At 39.9% G+C, this 15,538-nt stretch overlaps 1 protein-coding gene across 1 annotated transcript in view; it reads right to left on the bottom strand.

The window, feature by feature from the left end:
- Window positions 1-454: 454 nt before the first annotated feature.
- PDE11A (phosphodiesterase 11A) overlaps window positions 455-15,538 on the bottom strand; it is a 137,556-nt gene continuing 122,472 nt past the window's right edge. Inside the window, exons 19-20 of the mRNA XM_050900076.1 lie at window positions 14,091-14,174; window positions 455-616 (exon numbers count right to left, since the gene is read on the bottom strand). Of these exons, the coding sequence (XP_050756033.1) occupies window positions 455-616; window positions 14,091-14,174 (246 nt within the window). The remainder of the gene's footprint in view (window positions 617-14,090; window positions 14,175-15,538) is intronic.

Raw genomic sequence — 15,538 nt, 5'->3', positions numbered from 1 at the left:
GGCATAATTGATTCATAACATGTACTGATGAGATGCAAAACAACAATGTAATTACATACTATTCTGTTTTCCTGCAGCTCCTTGCATATGAATTGACCAGCTTGCATCCCAGTTCTGCTCTGTATTATTAATTTTATTAAGCTGTAGGTTCTTATATTTCAGTCTGTTGTCAGCTTTACAGATTTTTACAGCAGCGGTTGAAATGTAGTGGAGCTGAATGAATGCTTCTTGTGCCAAGTCTTCCATGTCGCTCCAGATACCAGCGCAATCTCACTGCAGGCCTTCCTTTCAGTCCCACTAAGCCTCCCAGTAAAAGCAAACTATGCTGCCACCAAGATAATATCCAATCAATTAAGCATGTCTGTGAAAGCATTTCTTAAAAAAACGGTGGGCCTAAGCTTATGAAAACCTTTCAGACAGCTCTTATCATAAAGCGACACTGACATTTGCAGGCTTAATTTATGTCTTTGAGAGACATGGTGAAGCTAGAGGAAAAGGAGGACGAGGATGCCACCTGAGAAGGAAGTCTTTTTTGGTGCAGCTCCTCCCATTTACCTCTATTTACTGCCACGGAGTCCAGCATAGGCTTCAGTTTCACATTCAGCTTCACTAGGCACTAGAAGAAGATTTAAAAAAAAAGAGGATGAGAGAAAAAATATCGACAATATTTCCACTCCTTTGATGGACAGTCCAGGGATTAACAGGGTAAAAAGAGTTTAATATGCACCATGCCCCCACCCTTCTCACCCCCAGCGGTAAATTCCTGTGTGGGTAAAGCTTATTGTTCCCACTGAGATCTCTTAATCTTACTCAGTTTACCTGAGGCTTTAAGTAAGCCACCAAGAATGTCAAAAAAAGCACATAAGGTGGCAGAGTTGCTGCTCAGCTACTTCAGCTTTCTTGTAATCCTTAAAGATAGTCCTTTTGAGGCATCCCCCAAGTGCCTGAGGCTATCTGGTTGCTGGCATCTATGAGCAGGAGGTCCACTGGCTGGATGACAACTTGGACAAAGCTGAAATAACCTTCAGATTCTCCCTAGTGCTAGATTCTTATTTCCTATAGATGAGTAAACCACAACAGTACTGTGCTTTCCAAAGCTGGCAAAAAATCCATTTCTGTGTGCTCAAAATAAAGAAAAAAAAGAGTTTTCTTTTTAGATTGCACTGAAATCCCCTCTTTTCTACATACTCAGTCCAAAGCTCACAGAAGCCAGTAAGAATCTTTCATCTGGTTTCAGCTGGCTTTGAATCAGCCCCAAAATTATATAATTCCTGCACACCTTTGCTAGAAGTTTATTTTACTTTCCCCTGTAGTATCAAATGCTTATGTGGAAAGACCACAAGTGCTTCACTTGGTTTTGTCCCTACATTAAAGAGAGACAGAACCTCATTAACAGCAGCACCCGGATATGAAGAAAGGGTTAACCAATTACCTCCCAAGTGGTCATGTACTGTGCCCTTTCAGGACAGGGGAGTATTATTCTTGTGCAGCTTTTTTGATTAGCAAGAAGTGGGTTTTGCTGAGGGTTGGGTATCATGCTTTCTCTGATAGCATGGAAACTACGTATTTGTCATTTGAAATAAAGGGTTGGTGCAAGATAAAAAAAAAATAATGACAGAGAAGACAGCAAAAATTGTTCTTCCAAAAGTGCAGAAAATTATAAGGAAAAGAAAGGAAAGGGGAAGCAGGTACCTTTGCAGTTGATCATTTTCATTATTTGCTTTAAATAGCAGGGTTAACAGCAATGACTTTAAATGGTCCCCAGAGCCCAGACACCACTAAAGAACTGGATTTTTTTATAGCTAGTCTGCAAGCTATGGGAGCTTGGTTAGCTACTGAAGTAAGTCTTGGTAGATTTTTAATTGAGCTATTATATGATAATTAAGGGTTAATGGCCTGATTTTAAGATGTGCTGAAAACTTGCTATTTCAGTTGACTTCAGTAGGAAATATGAATGCTCAGCACTTCTGAAAAATCACACCATGAGTAAGAAGCTGTTTTGTGTGGAACTCGAAGCAAATCCACTTGAAATTATTTCCTTAGAATATGGCACAGACTGGGCAGATAATTTTGCAACCTTGGGCCTGGGGTAAGAGGCAGAGTTTACTTCAGTCTCTGCCACATACAGTATTGCTCGCTGGTGACGGTCATTCATTTGATAGAATGGACGTGGGTTCGTAACATTCCCATCACCATGCCTCAGAGCTCCCCATTTTTAGCTCTTTATTTCAGACCACTGTGTATTCCTCAAACCTGATTTGGCAGAGTCCAAAACAGAGGGGCAGTAATACATTATAAACACTTGAAAATACCTGAAAAGCTCACTGCCGTTGTCATTGGCACCTGCATTACCACTGCCAACTCAGTGTCTAGAGGCAGCACATTAGATATTCAACTCTTGACAGTAACTTATCAGATCCTTTCTGTGCAAAGCCAGTATGCATCCACTGGCAGTTAAGCTTGCTGGTATTTCTTAAATCTTGAAAAAGTTTTCGTGAAGTATTTTTCCAATATACACTTTAGATTAAAAAAAAAAAAAAATCAGTGTTTAAAAATCAGTGTATTATTTCAAATGTTTCTAAGCACAAAGACAGCATTCTGCACTTACACCCCATCAGCCCCAGGATTTGTAAGCACAAAATGCAATACAGGCTGTTCCTGTCATAAATGCTATACTAGCAACCTATACCTGCTACAGGCAACATAGAAGAGGAGCTCATTGGGACAGTGGACTCCGTCTTGGTGTGGCTGTGCAGCTCTCGGCTATGTCTGTGTCCTTTCTGTACTGTTTTTTTGCCAAGACTGACCGTGAGACCATGATGTTTTCAATCCTAGTGCCAGGGAGCAAATGCCGAGGTCTGGGCATGACCTACTGCTGTGCCTGTCCCTCCAGGCCTAGGCATATGCCACGCTTTTATGGTAGGAGACAGCCCTCCCACATACAGTGCCAGGAGGATTGTGAGTGCTTGAGCTGCTTAGATCAATTAGCTTTGCATCGACTACAGCAGAGACCAGAAGCCCGAGCAGACTGGGAATGGATTCAAGAAGCACCCACACAGTTCTACAGTAATCACTGTATCTTATGAGCTGTAAACACATTTTAAATCCAAAAGGAAATACATAAATTTCTTAGAAATATATACCTAAGTGCATATTACAGAGTCTAATAACCCAGGTGCAACAGAGGTTACCAGGTAAATAACAAGAATGGTTAACTAATAACATTAACTTTGATGAAATAAATTAAAAGGAGTATTTAAGAAAGAATAAACCATGTCTTTGATATTCATTTTTACCATAGCACAACCAATTAATTCTATGGAATACTTACAAAATATATAGTGTAATTTTAAGAAAATTTATTTTGTTACACATTAATTTAGATCAGGGATACTTGACAGTGCAGATTTTGCACTTGGTCTATAAAATGTCTTTATTCAGACATTGATTTGATGTTTAAACCACTGCTTCTGTATTTAGTATCCTTTCACTTTGGGACTCTTTCATTCTGATCTAGTCTTTTAATTAAACCAACTACTATAATTCCTATGGAAATTAGCTTTTATTTTATTTTTTCCAGCTACCAAAGCATTTCAGTAGGACTTTTCTGATACAAAGTACACAAATTGGATTTTATTTCTGCTTGAGATGTAATTAAAAACTCATTTGATTACTATATATCTGGCCCTGTTTTAATTATTAAACTCCAGTAATCAATTTTCTTTTATGAAGCTTCTGGGAAATTATCTCAAAAGCAACACATTTCTCTCCCTTCTGGCAGGCTCTCGACCATTTACTGAATTACATTCATAGCACCTGTTCCTGATCCGGATTAAACCACCAATTTATTCCCAAAGCTATTTAAGTTTATTTGGCTGTAGCCTAGTCAGGGTTTTCTACCTCCTGGCTGCACTTTTTACTTTCCATTTTATTGCACGAGAACCCCTTGATGTACTGCTCCTCCATGCCACTATTTTTGATGCATGCCTCTTACAAACAGCTTTGCTAGTGATCTGTCTGATTTGGTATCCAGCTTCTTAATGCCCGATTTATTACTTCCTTTAGTAGGAAGAGGCTTGGTCTTCAACAGCTGTGACATGGGATACCACCACATAAACTCATAGCTCCAGAAATGCCCTTTCTCCTCGTCCCTCCTTGGTGCAGCAGGCAGGCGGTGAGCTGGCGGGCAGCCAGCTGTGCCCAGGGGTGAGGGAACCCCTGCCCGGGGGAGTTCCCGCCTCTCCGCCTGGGACCGCGATGCCCGCTTGCAGTCCTTCCACTGCAGTGCAGCTGCCTTGCTACACAGCAACAGGTACGGGATTGGTGACCTTTCCCATTTTATCCCCTTTACTGTAAAAGCTGTTCTTAATAGCAGAGTGACAAAGCATGCTGGAAGAGCAGTCATGCTGGTGGCTGTGCGCTCCAGCGTTAGGACGAGCCAGATGATAGGTTTGCTGTTCCCTTCTGCATCTATATATTACCGCGGATGCATGACTAAGCTGTTTCTCAGAAAGTTACTGTATAGCACTGACTTTTTCTTACCACCTTCAATTATTTGGGTGTCTTTTGTGACTATATACTGCTCTGCCCACAGCGTACTTTCACAAGGTATAGCTCCTCTTACATATAAGCTCCTCCAGTACAAGAAAAGGTTAAAGGTACTTCAGCAATACATTGTGTGCACCTGGGAGAGGGGCAGGGCTGCCTGAAGGAAGAGCTCAAAAGGGGGAGAGCATGAGATACTCAGAGGAAGCTGTTTATGGGAGAAGGTAAGGAGGGGTGAGTGTTTTTTATTGGGTATAGAGATGCATTTCTTAGGTGTATCTTGCTAGATAAAACATAGAGAATGCAGAAATAGTAGAAGTAGCAACAAACCCCTTCAGGGAGAGGGTGATGGGTAGCAGTAGAGGCATTTGTTGGTAGAGCTGCCTCCTCGGTTGAAGGGGGGTGGTGGGGGACAGGACTTCATCTGCTATATCACCTTCATCTCCGGGAAAGGATGTTAGCTGAAACAGCCAAGACGCAGCACAGATGTGGCCAGAGTCTAAACTATTGCTAAAGCAAATACAACATTTTGTTGTATTCTAAGACTAATACCAAATCCTTTTAAAGAGGAGCATGGTATGCCCTAACTTAGAAACACTGCAGGACCTCCAGAGTATATACTTTTTTTTCCCCTGGAGATTCTCATCTAAATATTGACCAATTCTGACCTTGCTTAACGTATGAGCTTTGACAAGATTACAGCTCACGGAAGTATGGTTGTGGGTCTAATATTTGTAAAGTGAGTTTATGGAATAAGACCATATAAATTCAATTTTATGACTGAGCACATATCAAAAAGTTATAGGTCTCAGTGTTCACTCTACTTTGGAACCCAGTGGTTTCTAATGAATCACTTTTATTATGTAGGCAGTTTCTGAGTTGGAAGGGAGGACTAGTGACCGAGAAGCCATAGGGATAAATTCAGGCCTGGTGTAAGCATATGAAGCATTGCTGAAGTCAAGAGAGTTGCGACCAGTTACAGTAAAGCTGAATTGGACTCATGAGTTTTGCTGAAGTGGCTTTCATGTGAGAATACATAGGCCAAAGGTGAGCCATCTTTCTGAAAGTCCTTGAACTTCAGATTAGTTCAGATAAAAGGGAACCTGTACTGCAGTCATCCACAGATTTGATCTTCAAATACTTGATGGAAGTTGTTTTGAAAACCCAGAAGTATTTCTGTATACATGCCCATGTACTAAAACCAAAAAGACTGCTAAAATTCTGCCTTCTATAGGTAGAATACAGAAGATGATAAAGCAATACAGAGAAGATATAGGGATTAACTTCTATGAACCTTGACTGTGTGCTTATATGCATTAATTATTTGCCCTACTGATTCAGGGCTGTATTTAATCATTATGTTCCAGAAAAAAATACTGTATTTGGGAGGGGGCTGAGTTCATGAAAAAAATACTGCAATCTCCTCATAATTGAAGGAGACTTTGTTTATTCCTTCTAGGGCTTACTGAGGAGGGGTCCAAGTCATCAAGTATATAATGCATCAGTGCATTACTTTTGCATTTCTGCCAGGGAATTTTTCTGATGCCTAAACACGTAATTAGATTAAATGAATATACTACTAACTTCCCTGATAGGAGTTTCTTTTAGCTTCTCTGTAGAAAATGCTAGCAGTATGGAAGGAAGCCAGTTGTGACTGGAAAGGGATCTAATACATGCACAAGTGTTTAGCTCTTCCACTATGAATTGGCGTTATGCTTCTTTCTGGTGATGGTACACTAGCAAGAATAATGCTGCACTCCTTTGTAAGTAAACATGAATACTATAAAGGGATGATTATAAAGTAACATTCTCCACTGGTAAAATGTGCCAGGTACTTCAGGGAGGAAAATATGTACAGAGCTCCTGGTAGCCAAATGTGCTCTGACCAATATCAAGCATGCTATGCTGTTAAAGGGAAAGAGTAGTACTGAAGGACTGGGTACCTACTGAAGTAGCTCAACTGATGTGTTGCTATAGTTGCAAATGGTTCATCTGTTCATAATAATTGCATGAAACCAAACGTTTGCTCAGAAGAGGAAGAGTTATTATTTCATAAACAACTTCTTATTTGGCTCTGCTGTTTATGGGTTTGATTCTATGTCTAAAGCATGCAAGAGACAGAATGTTTCTAACTCTTTTCCTTTCAACACTTTAACCAAGCAGCTGATCAATGTCTTCTGCCTTGCTCTTAAATGGATTTTGAAAAACTCTTCAAACTGTATCAGTCTCATATCCTTATTTAGTTCTTTGAATTTGCCCTCAGCTGGGAATTCTGCAGGCAACTGTGATTCTGTTGTGTTAAACACTTACTTGAAGCGTTTAATCCATCATCATTTCTAGTCCTTTTCTGATGCAATGTAGTTTGTGCTTTGTCTGTCTTGAGAACTGAATGGCTGTTAAATTATCCATTTATCTTCTTTCAGATTTGCTGTACAATTTGAGTTCCCTCTATTGGCTGTCTCTTCTACCTTATCTGCCAACTTTTCAATCTACTTCCTCAGATCTTTATATACACTTCCATACATGACTGCATGTCCTTCGCAACACATTGGGCAGATAATTCTAAATAAGACAGCAACAAAAATTGTAGTATTGTGAATTATTCGCTTTTTCTTACAGATCGGGCTGAAAGCCTTTAGCTAAACTTCACTAAAGTCAATGGCAAATGTTGATTTTTTTTTTTTTTTTTTTTTTTTTTTTCCTGTCTTCTCCCAAATATCTTTGTTGATGACCTGCCCTTTCAGTTGAGACCTTTTTGGCATAAGATGACTATCATCTGAGAAGTAAGTTGAAGTACTCTTTTTTTGAAGGGAAAAGGTACTCGTTTCTGCTGTCTCTTCTTCTAAGCGAATTCCTAAAAATGTTGATAGGTAATACAATGTTTCATCAATACTCTGACCAAATTACCAAAATCCTAGCAAAAATAATGTTCTGTTAACTTCCAAAAGCCAAATGAATCCCTCCCTGCTCTCAGGAAACAAAAAAAGAGGATCAGGATCTTTGTGCCCATTGTAAAAAGGTGTTTGTGATACTCATAGACACAAAAATCCTTGCTCTGAAACCACCAAAACTATGCCTTTCCATATTACACTGTGAAATAGTGACTGACTTAAAAGGGAATTGCAAATAAAAGCATTCTTTCTTCTTTTCCTGTTTTTTCTTTCTTGTATAGCTCTTCTTCACCTTTTCTCTCTATTAGTACGAAAGTAGCAGAAAAAACCAGACTCTTAGGTTAAGGGCATGAGGTAAGAAAAACAGTTTGCTGATGCTTATTCTGTTACTGGAAGTTTTAGTACAGTCATAGTATCTGAGTTTTCTGAAAGTTCAAGAGAATTCATTCTGGGTGGCCTCATTTAGATTCATCATTAGTAGAAAAGCAACAAGGCAATGGAAGTGCTGAACCTAGTTGAGTTCCTATTTCAAGGCTACGTAATCCTTAGCTACCATCTCCCCCCAGCACTGGCATTTGGCCTGATTTAAGTTTCCTCTGAAGCAAATTTCTTACAAACACAGCAGAATATGTTGCACCTGCTCTTCCTTAGATAATATTACCCCCTGGATTTCAACAGAAAGTGAGACTAATTTGATCTGCCAATGTCTGTGCAGCCTCAGTCCGTGGCGTATCACATACTGTGTCCTGAGCCTATCTACCTTACTAATCCTTGTCAGCCAGGCAGTCCCAGGAAGCATAGATGCATTATCTCTCACTCTCTGTGTCCAAATCAAATGTCAGAAATAAGCCCTGCCACAAGTGTGCATCTTTATGGTATTCTTTAGGATCTATTGAAAGTTATCTTCCTCTTCCCTCAACATGCTACAAAGGAAAAGCTGATTTCAATGGGAGTCACACAGAGCTGATCAGATTGCTTCCTGTGAACACGTTTGTCCGAATAGCTTAGTCCTGATTCCCTTTTTTTGTTGTTGTTGTTAGAACACTTCTCAACAACTTGCTCACGGTGAACAGCTCACTACCTAGTGCTATCCCTCCCCCCTGACTAGTTGCAAACTCAAAATAGAACAGCAGTGCTCTGATTTTTGTACCAACAATCCCAGGTATGGGTGAATGGTGGGTACAGCAAGCCATTTCCAAAATGTTCATACAGATAAATTCTTCCTCATGAAATAATTTTAAAAGTTTTTCAGTTCTGACTGTATAGAGAGGACAGAAACATCTGAAGGAAAAAGTCATTGTTTTGGCTGCATCCAGTGACTCTTGCCTGAGTAACGACTAAGCCATCCCACACAGCCCCTTCTGGACAAGCAGGACTTCTAGAAGAGTGGTCCAAACCCTGAATTTCTTATACGATATTTCCTTATGCAAAATTGTAATTGAAGGAATGAGGGAAAGGGATAGAAGTGGTAACTGGGGAAGGGCTGCATCAGGACATAGCAGTGTAAGCAAGATTCTTAAAGTATACCTTTTCCTCCTCTGCAAAGCAATATTAAAAGGATAATCTCCTACCTTATAATTGTAACTAGAGTATACACTTTTGGGAAAAAATCACTGTGTGTGCATATGCACTTCCAATTCGGGTGTCAAAGTCAACGCTTGAACCGGAGAAGTTAAAGCACAGAGATAGCCATGATTGTTGGAGATTTCTGTGTATTTTTTCTATGCTTTGTAGAGGCTCTACCATTTATGATACCCTGTGCATTTAATGTATGCTTACAAGCAGAATAGATGCTTTTGCAGCTACATCATCGTACTCTAAAGATAGATTTAATTACAAGACCAGACATTATCTTCTGTAGGAAGACAGGCATATCAGAGCTCTTAGAGTTGTAGACAGAGTGATTAGGTTTCTTTCGAAGTATGTTAAACAATGTGATAAAGAAGGACTCTGTCCCTCCACATTCCATTCCAAACATTTAAAGTACTTGCCAGGCTAAACATAAATGTTTCGACTCTTCCCAGATTCCCCCTAGAATCCTGGATGGAGTAATGCAAATTCACTTCTGTAGATACCATTATATGTTTAAAGTTCTCAATACCCAAGAAAATCTTGAATAGCACTAAAAATAGCACTAAAATGGAGCAGTTCAATGGAGCACCAAGGTAGAGGTGAGCAGGGCAATCTCAGGCACGCATAAGTTGTAAAAGCTTGAGCTTCTTTATCTTCCACAAAGACATCTCCCTTAAATTTAAATAGCTGCTGTCATTGTCACTGACTACCTGACTATGTATTTATCTGCCCAGAAGCAGAGTGCATGGCCTTTGGCCCTGCTATTCATAGTGTTACTGTCTCTGCCTAACAATGCTGTGAACAGAGCTGGGCTTCTGTTAGCATCATCTTTTGTTTGATGTGAATCGCTGAAGCTTTGATGTTGTTTGTGAGAAAAATAATGATTAAAAAGAATAAGATCTTCACTCTCCCACTCTGTCTGCTCCCCACAGGGAAATCTAATCTGAGTTGGGAAAAATCTGTGACTGGTCCTGTCTTTCGTATACACAAACCAGAGAGTCCAGGAGAGAAATCTGTTAGTGTTGAAACTCTTCGCATCTCTTTACTGGAGGGTCAGAGAGGTAATTTGCCTTCATGATCAAAATTCTGTTTCCTGTTACACAAACATGTATGTCCAAATAGGTACAGAATACTTTCTCCGTGTGGTGAATGCAGCTGTCAGTGTAGCCATAGTGCTTTTTTTTCAGTGGGATGTCTTAGATTTTCTGCTTTAGTTGCATGTGCTTCCCCTTTATAGAGTATTCTAACAAAAAAAAGGGATGATTACTTCATACTGAAGCTACATTAGTAGATCTGAAATGCTCTACAGTTCCAAAAAAATGCATTTTTCCTTATAAATTATTATTCTAATATGCTTGTTTCTCATCTCTACTGATGAATGCTTTTCTTGCTGGCATTTTTGAATGAAGAGCAAACGTGAAGCAGTAAAGCGTAACTAAAGCCCCTAAAATCAGAGATTCGGAGCAAATGGATGGCTGTTCTGCTACTCAAGGCAAAAACTCCACTGTCACATAAAAATACTCTGATTAGTGATTGCTACAGTAACAAAAAAGTAAATTCAATAAAATTATAATGTCTCAAGTGTAATAAAAAGCAGTGAACAAAAAATTGGGAAGCTTTTATCTTCACAAACCTTTGATCCACAGTGTGAAGGAAACAGCTTTGATTACTAAGGTATTTTGAAATTGGAGGTGGCTTGATTCCCACAACGAGCAGCAGATATGGAAGAGAGCAAGGGAGCAGAGCCATGGCTTACCTTATGCCAAGAGCACAGTCAGGCTTACAGAGAAAACACTAAAAGGTTTTGGATTTAGACACTTGGATATGGGAAATCTAGCTATGCATAATTCCTGATTTTTATTTTTTTTTTAATATCCCCAGCTATCATTATATACCTATATTCAGCTTCAAGCTCCATGTTAGCTTATGCTGTAGCACATTTTGTGTATCTTTGACCTTCTTTCTTCTGGGTCCAACGGGCATTCCAAGAGGCAGTCAAACAGGTTTGCTAATGGAAGTTGCACAGATCTTGACAATTTGCCAGTTGCTTGTAAGCCTTCTCACAAAAAGGGGCCAAACTTAGGAAACAGTTCTAGCCGGGTAAGCAGAGGGATATGATACACATCCCCCCAGTAATGGAGACTTCATTATCCTTTACTTGGGAGAAGACCTGCACCTCAAAGTGGGTTGTCTTGAGCTACCTTAAGGAAATGCAGAAAGCAGAGCAGATGCATAAGGAGGAGGTAGAGCCAAATCTCCCCAGAAGACTGATCAAGTCCCAAAGAATGTTTCAGAACGGAGGAAAAAAAAAATAAGGCTAGGAAGGCCACAACTCTCTAAAATGCTCTGTGAAGTTTATGTACTAAGTATGAAACATTCCTCATGGGCACTCTAGTATGTAGCCTAGCTTGGACTGTGGAGGAGATATGGTTTGTTATAGTACTGTCAGTGGCACTGGGGTGGCGGAGTCAGGCCACTCCTGGAAGTTTGGGCTGTGAAGTTCCTTCTGTATTGCATACTTCAGACATCCGCAGCTGCCAACAATAGCCTATTCTTGGGAACTACTTTGAGCAAAGAAAATTTCAGGGGGCTCTGCTGATCTGTCTGACTTTAATGGGAGTTGCCAGCATTCACTGGTTGCTGGGACCATCTCTACTGTGCGGGTGTCAAATAACACAGAGCACAGCATTAGGTCCTGCTGTAGCAACTGCGTTGGTATGGACGCACACATTCCCTGCAGAGTTCCCTTCAGGGCTCTGGATGCTAGGATCTGCCCACACGGATTCAGGACTTCTAATCACTAGCATGGAAAAAAACTACATGCAAAAGCCTTGATTTTGTTCTCTATGGTTTAATGTTGTAATTTTGGTATCAAAATGAGTGTCAAATGTTTATTTCAAACATACAGTTTTTATAAGCAGTATGCTAGTGAGCTATATAAGTACTGCTAAGATTTTACTAATTTGTCAGCTGCCACTCCGCCTCTTTTGTCGCATTTGTAATGATGTAACCCATTCTCTCCCCACATGCAGTCCCTACAATGTCTTAGAATGGCTAGAATTTTAAAGAATGTATTTGGAAAGAAAAAAAAAGAAATCTAGGACTTGACCATAGTTGTAGTGTTCAGCCAGCCCTAAACAGAGGATTTACAATGCGTGAATATGCTGCTGATGTGATATGTGTATTAAGGTTTGATTAAGCTGGATATGAAAATTAAAACTTGGCTCCACATTGAAGAGAGAATCTCCTGCAGTGTGATACTATGACATCAAGTTTTCTGTTTATCCCTAAGGCTGGTGCTGCAATGACTTCTAGGGTTGATGGCGTCTCTTTTTTAAGTTGTTGAGCAGCAGGCTAATAGCTGCACAGCATGATGCAACAACAGCAGAAAGCAGGGAAATCAGATGTGAATATATTCCCCAGAGATCTCCTGCTAAGATGGAGCTAACTAACCAGAGCTTTAGTGCTCGGATGTAGTCTTCTCATGCAGAGGATGAGCTGATTATCAGCTCTTCCTGCTTTATTGTACATTTTTGGATTACAGATGCTATTACAAATCATGAATTCTGGTATAATACACATTCTAGTGTAATATGAACTATTATATTGAAAGGAACATTATTTTTAAAGAGTTTTCATCCAAGGTCAGTTCTCACCCTGTACCCCCCATATTGTCCAAAATGATCTTGGTATTTAAAAAAAATACAGGTTTATATTCTTCTTCTGTGCTTGCTTTGCCTTAATTGTTTGAAAGCCATAGCTTGAGTTTATTTCATCATGACAAAGACTGACTGAAGAAAGGGACAGGATCTACTGGCAAAGCAGTAGCCCACCTCGCTGTTTACACAAGCACATGTTGTCCGCGTCACACAACAGGAGTTGCCTTTGCTGCTGGGCAGTCACTTCATTATTGCCACAGTGGCAGCCTCAGATGCCACAAGGTATAGTGGGCAGAGGAAGCACATCATCCTTCTTACCTCATATGCTATTGGTGACATACCTGGTCTATGAAATGAAAAGGAACTGCCAATCCATTTTTGTTTGTGTGTAGGGAAGCTATGTTCAGGCACAAGTTCATCAGTTTAATGTTAACATGGGAGCTGGTACCTGCTTCCCAGCTCTTGGCTTTGTATCATCACTGACCCATTCATTGCTTGGAGATGTGAGGCAGTTTAGGGTGCAGTGGTAACAGAGAGAACTTGTTGCTGTTCCCCAAAAATGCCTAGTGAGACCATCCCAATGTTTTCTCAGATATCAGTGGCCAAACTGGCAGTCTTTAGTGGCATAAGGCGGTCTGTGTGGTTTCAGTGAGTAGGAGGAAGACTGGCTGACACAGTTATTGATGGTTAAGTTTCTATAGTGTTATTTTCCATTTATCATCCTGCTCGTGTAGCTCTGCTTTCTATACAGATAAGAAAGAAAAAGTTAAAATGGTGAAGCTTATGTTACGCAAGTCAAATTCTGAAGCTGGTTTAATCCAAAAAGAGAGAAGCATTATTCTGGTCATCTATAGCCTTAATAAAGTAGTACTTGAGAGCTTATACACCTTATACCAAGCATCCACACAGTCTGTGTAGAAGCATGATTAAAAGAGTAAACTCCAAGTTAAACAGCACACAGGTTAAACCACAAATCGTTTGTCACTGACCTTAAAGGCTTGGCCTACAGTGCCCCTTAACAGTTTGGAAAGGAGCCAGAAGGGAGTGCAAAGGCTCAGCCTTGAGCTTCCCTTTGGGTCACACATATTCGGACAGGTTTGACAGCAGCACCTAATGAGGCTGTCCCTCTGGCACCTCTCTGCAGAGCACTCCACACCTTGCCATGATGAGAATCAGTTTGTCTCAAACATAAGAAAATAAACAGTTGCCCTATCAGCTTTTATAACTTGGAGAGGAATTATGTTTACAGATATGACCTTCAGGGAATCTGAAGATTTCTGCATAGAATTCAGACTTTTGGTAAAGTCAAAGGAAGATAAGAGTTCAAATAGCCTTCAAGGCTGCACTGTAAGCTAACTCTTTTTCCCTAGAGAGGCAAGAACAATCTTCTCTGGACTCTACAGGAGCAGTAAGTAAAAATTACCTCATACAATGGCATGCAGATGCTATCAATCCACTCGAGCTGCAACCTGGGTAGTTCATCTTTCCTGTTCCGATCAAAAATGGCCTGAATTGAGAAGGGAACAAAACTGTCATGCTTTATTGCACTGGAGTATTTTACAGACACGTCATCCAGCACTTTGGAGCTATGATCAAATTCTCACAACCAGAACACTTTGTAAACCGTAATCAATCTTTGCAGCAGTCTTTCTACTGCTTTGTCTGGCATGAAAAATAAACTGTTTATTTTCAATTCTGTTTTTAAATTTGTAGGCTGAATGTATTTGAATTTTATAATTCTGTGATGTAAAAGAAATGCTCCACAGTTGGAGTTGAGCTGGTAAGAAACCTCCTGTAGAAATGTAGATACCTTTGAGGAGAAATTTCCCTTTTCTCACATAGGGTTTCCAGCTCAGCAAAATGAACAGTGATGGATCTGGGCTGGCTCCCTCCCTCCCAGTTAGAGACCCTTTCTGCAGAACCAGCCATGTCTGTGAATCCAAAGGGTGGGGAATCAACAGATCCATTTGGGGAGCAGTTATCAGTTTGTTCCTCTGGAACCAGCCTAATTCACTGCTCACTGCACTCCCCCAGAGAGGACATCATAGAGGTCGAAGCTGATGTTTAAGAGGCTCAATTATTGGCTGAAAGGAGATGGAAGAAACTGAGTTCTGCAGAGTTTGAATGTGAGGTGAATTTCCTCCATACTCTGCCTGAGATTACTTGGGTCCATCAGCTTTCTGTCTACAGGATTTTAATCCTCCTTCTAGTGGCCCATCCACACCATTTACCAAATGCCTTTTTTTTTTTTTTTTTAACTCTCTGAATATGCCAAATTTTAAATTTTTCTGTCTTTTTCTGTGGAAAGTCTGTTCTTATTCTGGGCCCATCTCCTCATGGTTGACATCTCCTGAGAAAACTTACTTTCCTTCTCTACCTTCTAGAAACTCCAGACTATACATATTACATTACATTAAATGTCTGGTTGAATTCTTCTAGCTGTAGCCTGCTCCTTCTGACATACACAGGTATCATACAGTGTATCTAAATAAGACCAGGAGGTAAGATTCAAGGACTTGGTGATCTTAAATGAGAATCTTGGGTTTGATTTTGGAAAATTGTGTATTTCCTATTCAAATAATTTTGAAAAATCCTGTAATTTTCAGATTGTTATAAGCACAATGCAAGAAAAAAATCCTTGAGTTATAAGATAAGAGAATAACACATTATCTTGCTGACTAACAACTCTTATTTAACTAGCAGCAATACCTATTTAGGTGGCTTGTCATAGTGATATGTCATGAAATACATCAGCATTTGATCTTGTTTAAAAATTCCTCATTAATGTGGTAAAACTCTACATGATTTTGACCTTTAGCCATCAACTGTTAGAACTGATTAACTTTGTGATTATTTACTGGGCTTATCTCC

Source organism: Gymnogyps californianus, chromosome 7 (genome assembly GCF_018139145.2).
Source record: "Gymnogyps californianus isolate 813 chromosome 7, ASM1813914v2, whole genome shotgun sequence".
Lineage (NCBI taxonomy): Eukaryota > Metazoa > Chordata > Aves > Accipitriformes > Cathartidae > Gymnogyps > Gymnogyps californianus.
The sequence above is the reverse complement of the archived record's forward strand: the minus strand, read 5'-3'. Positions and strand labels throughout refer to the sequence as shown.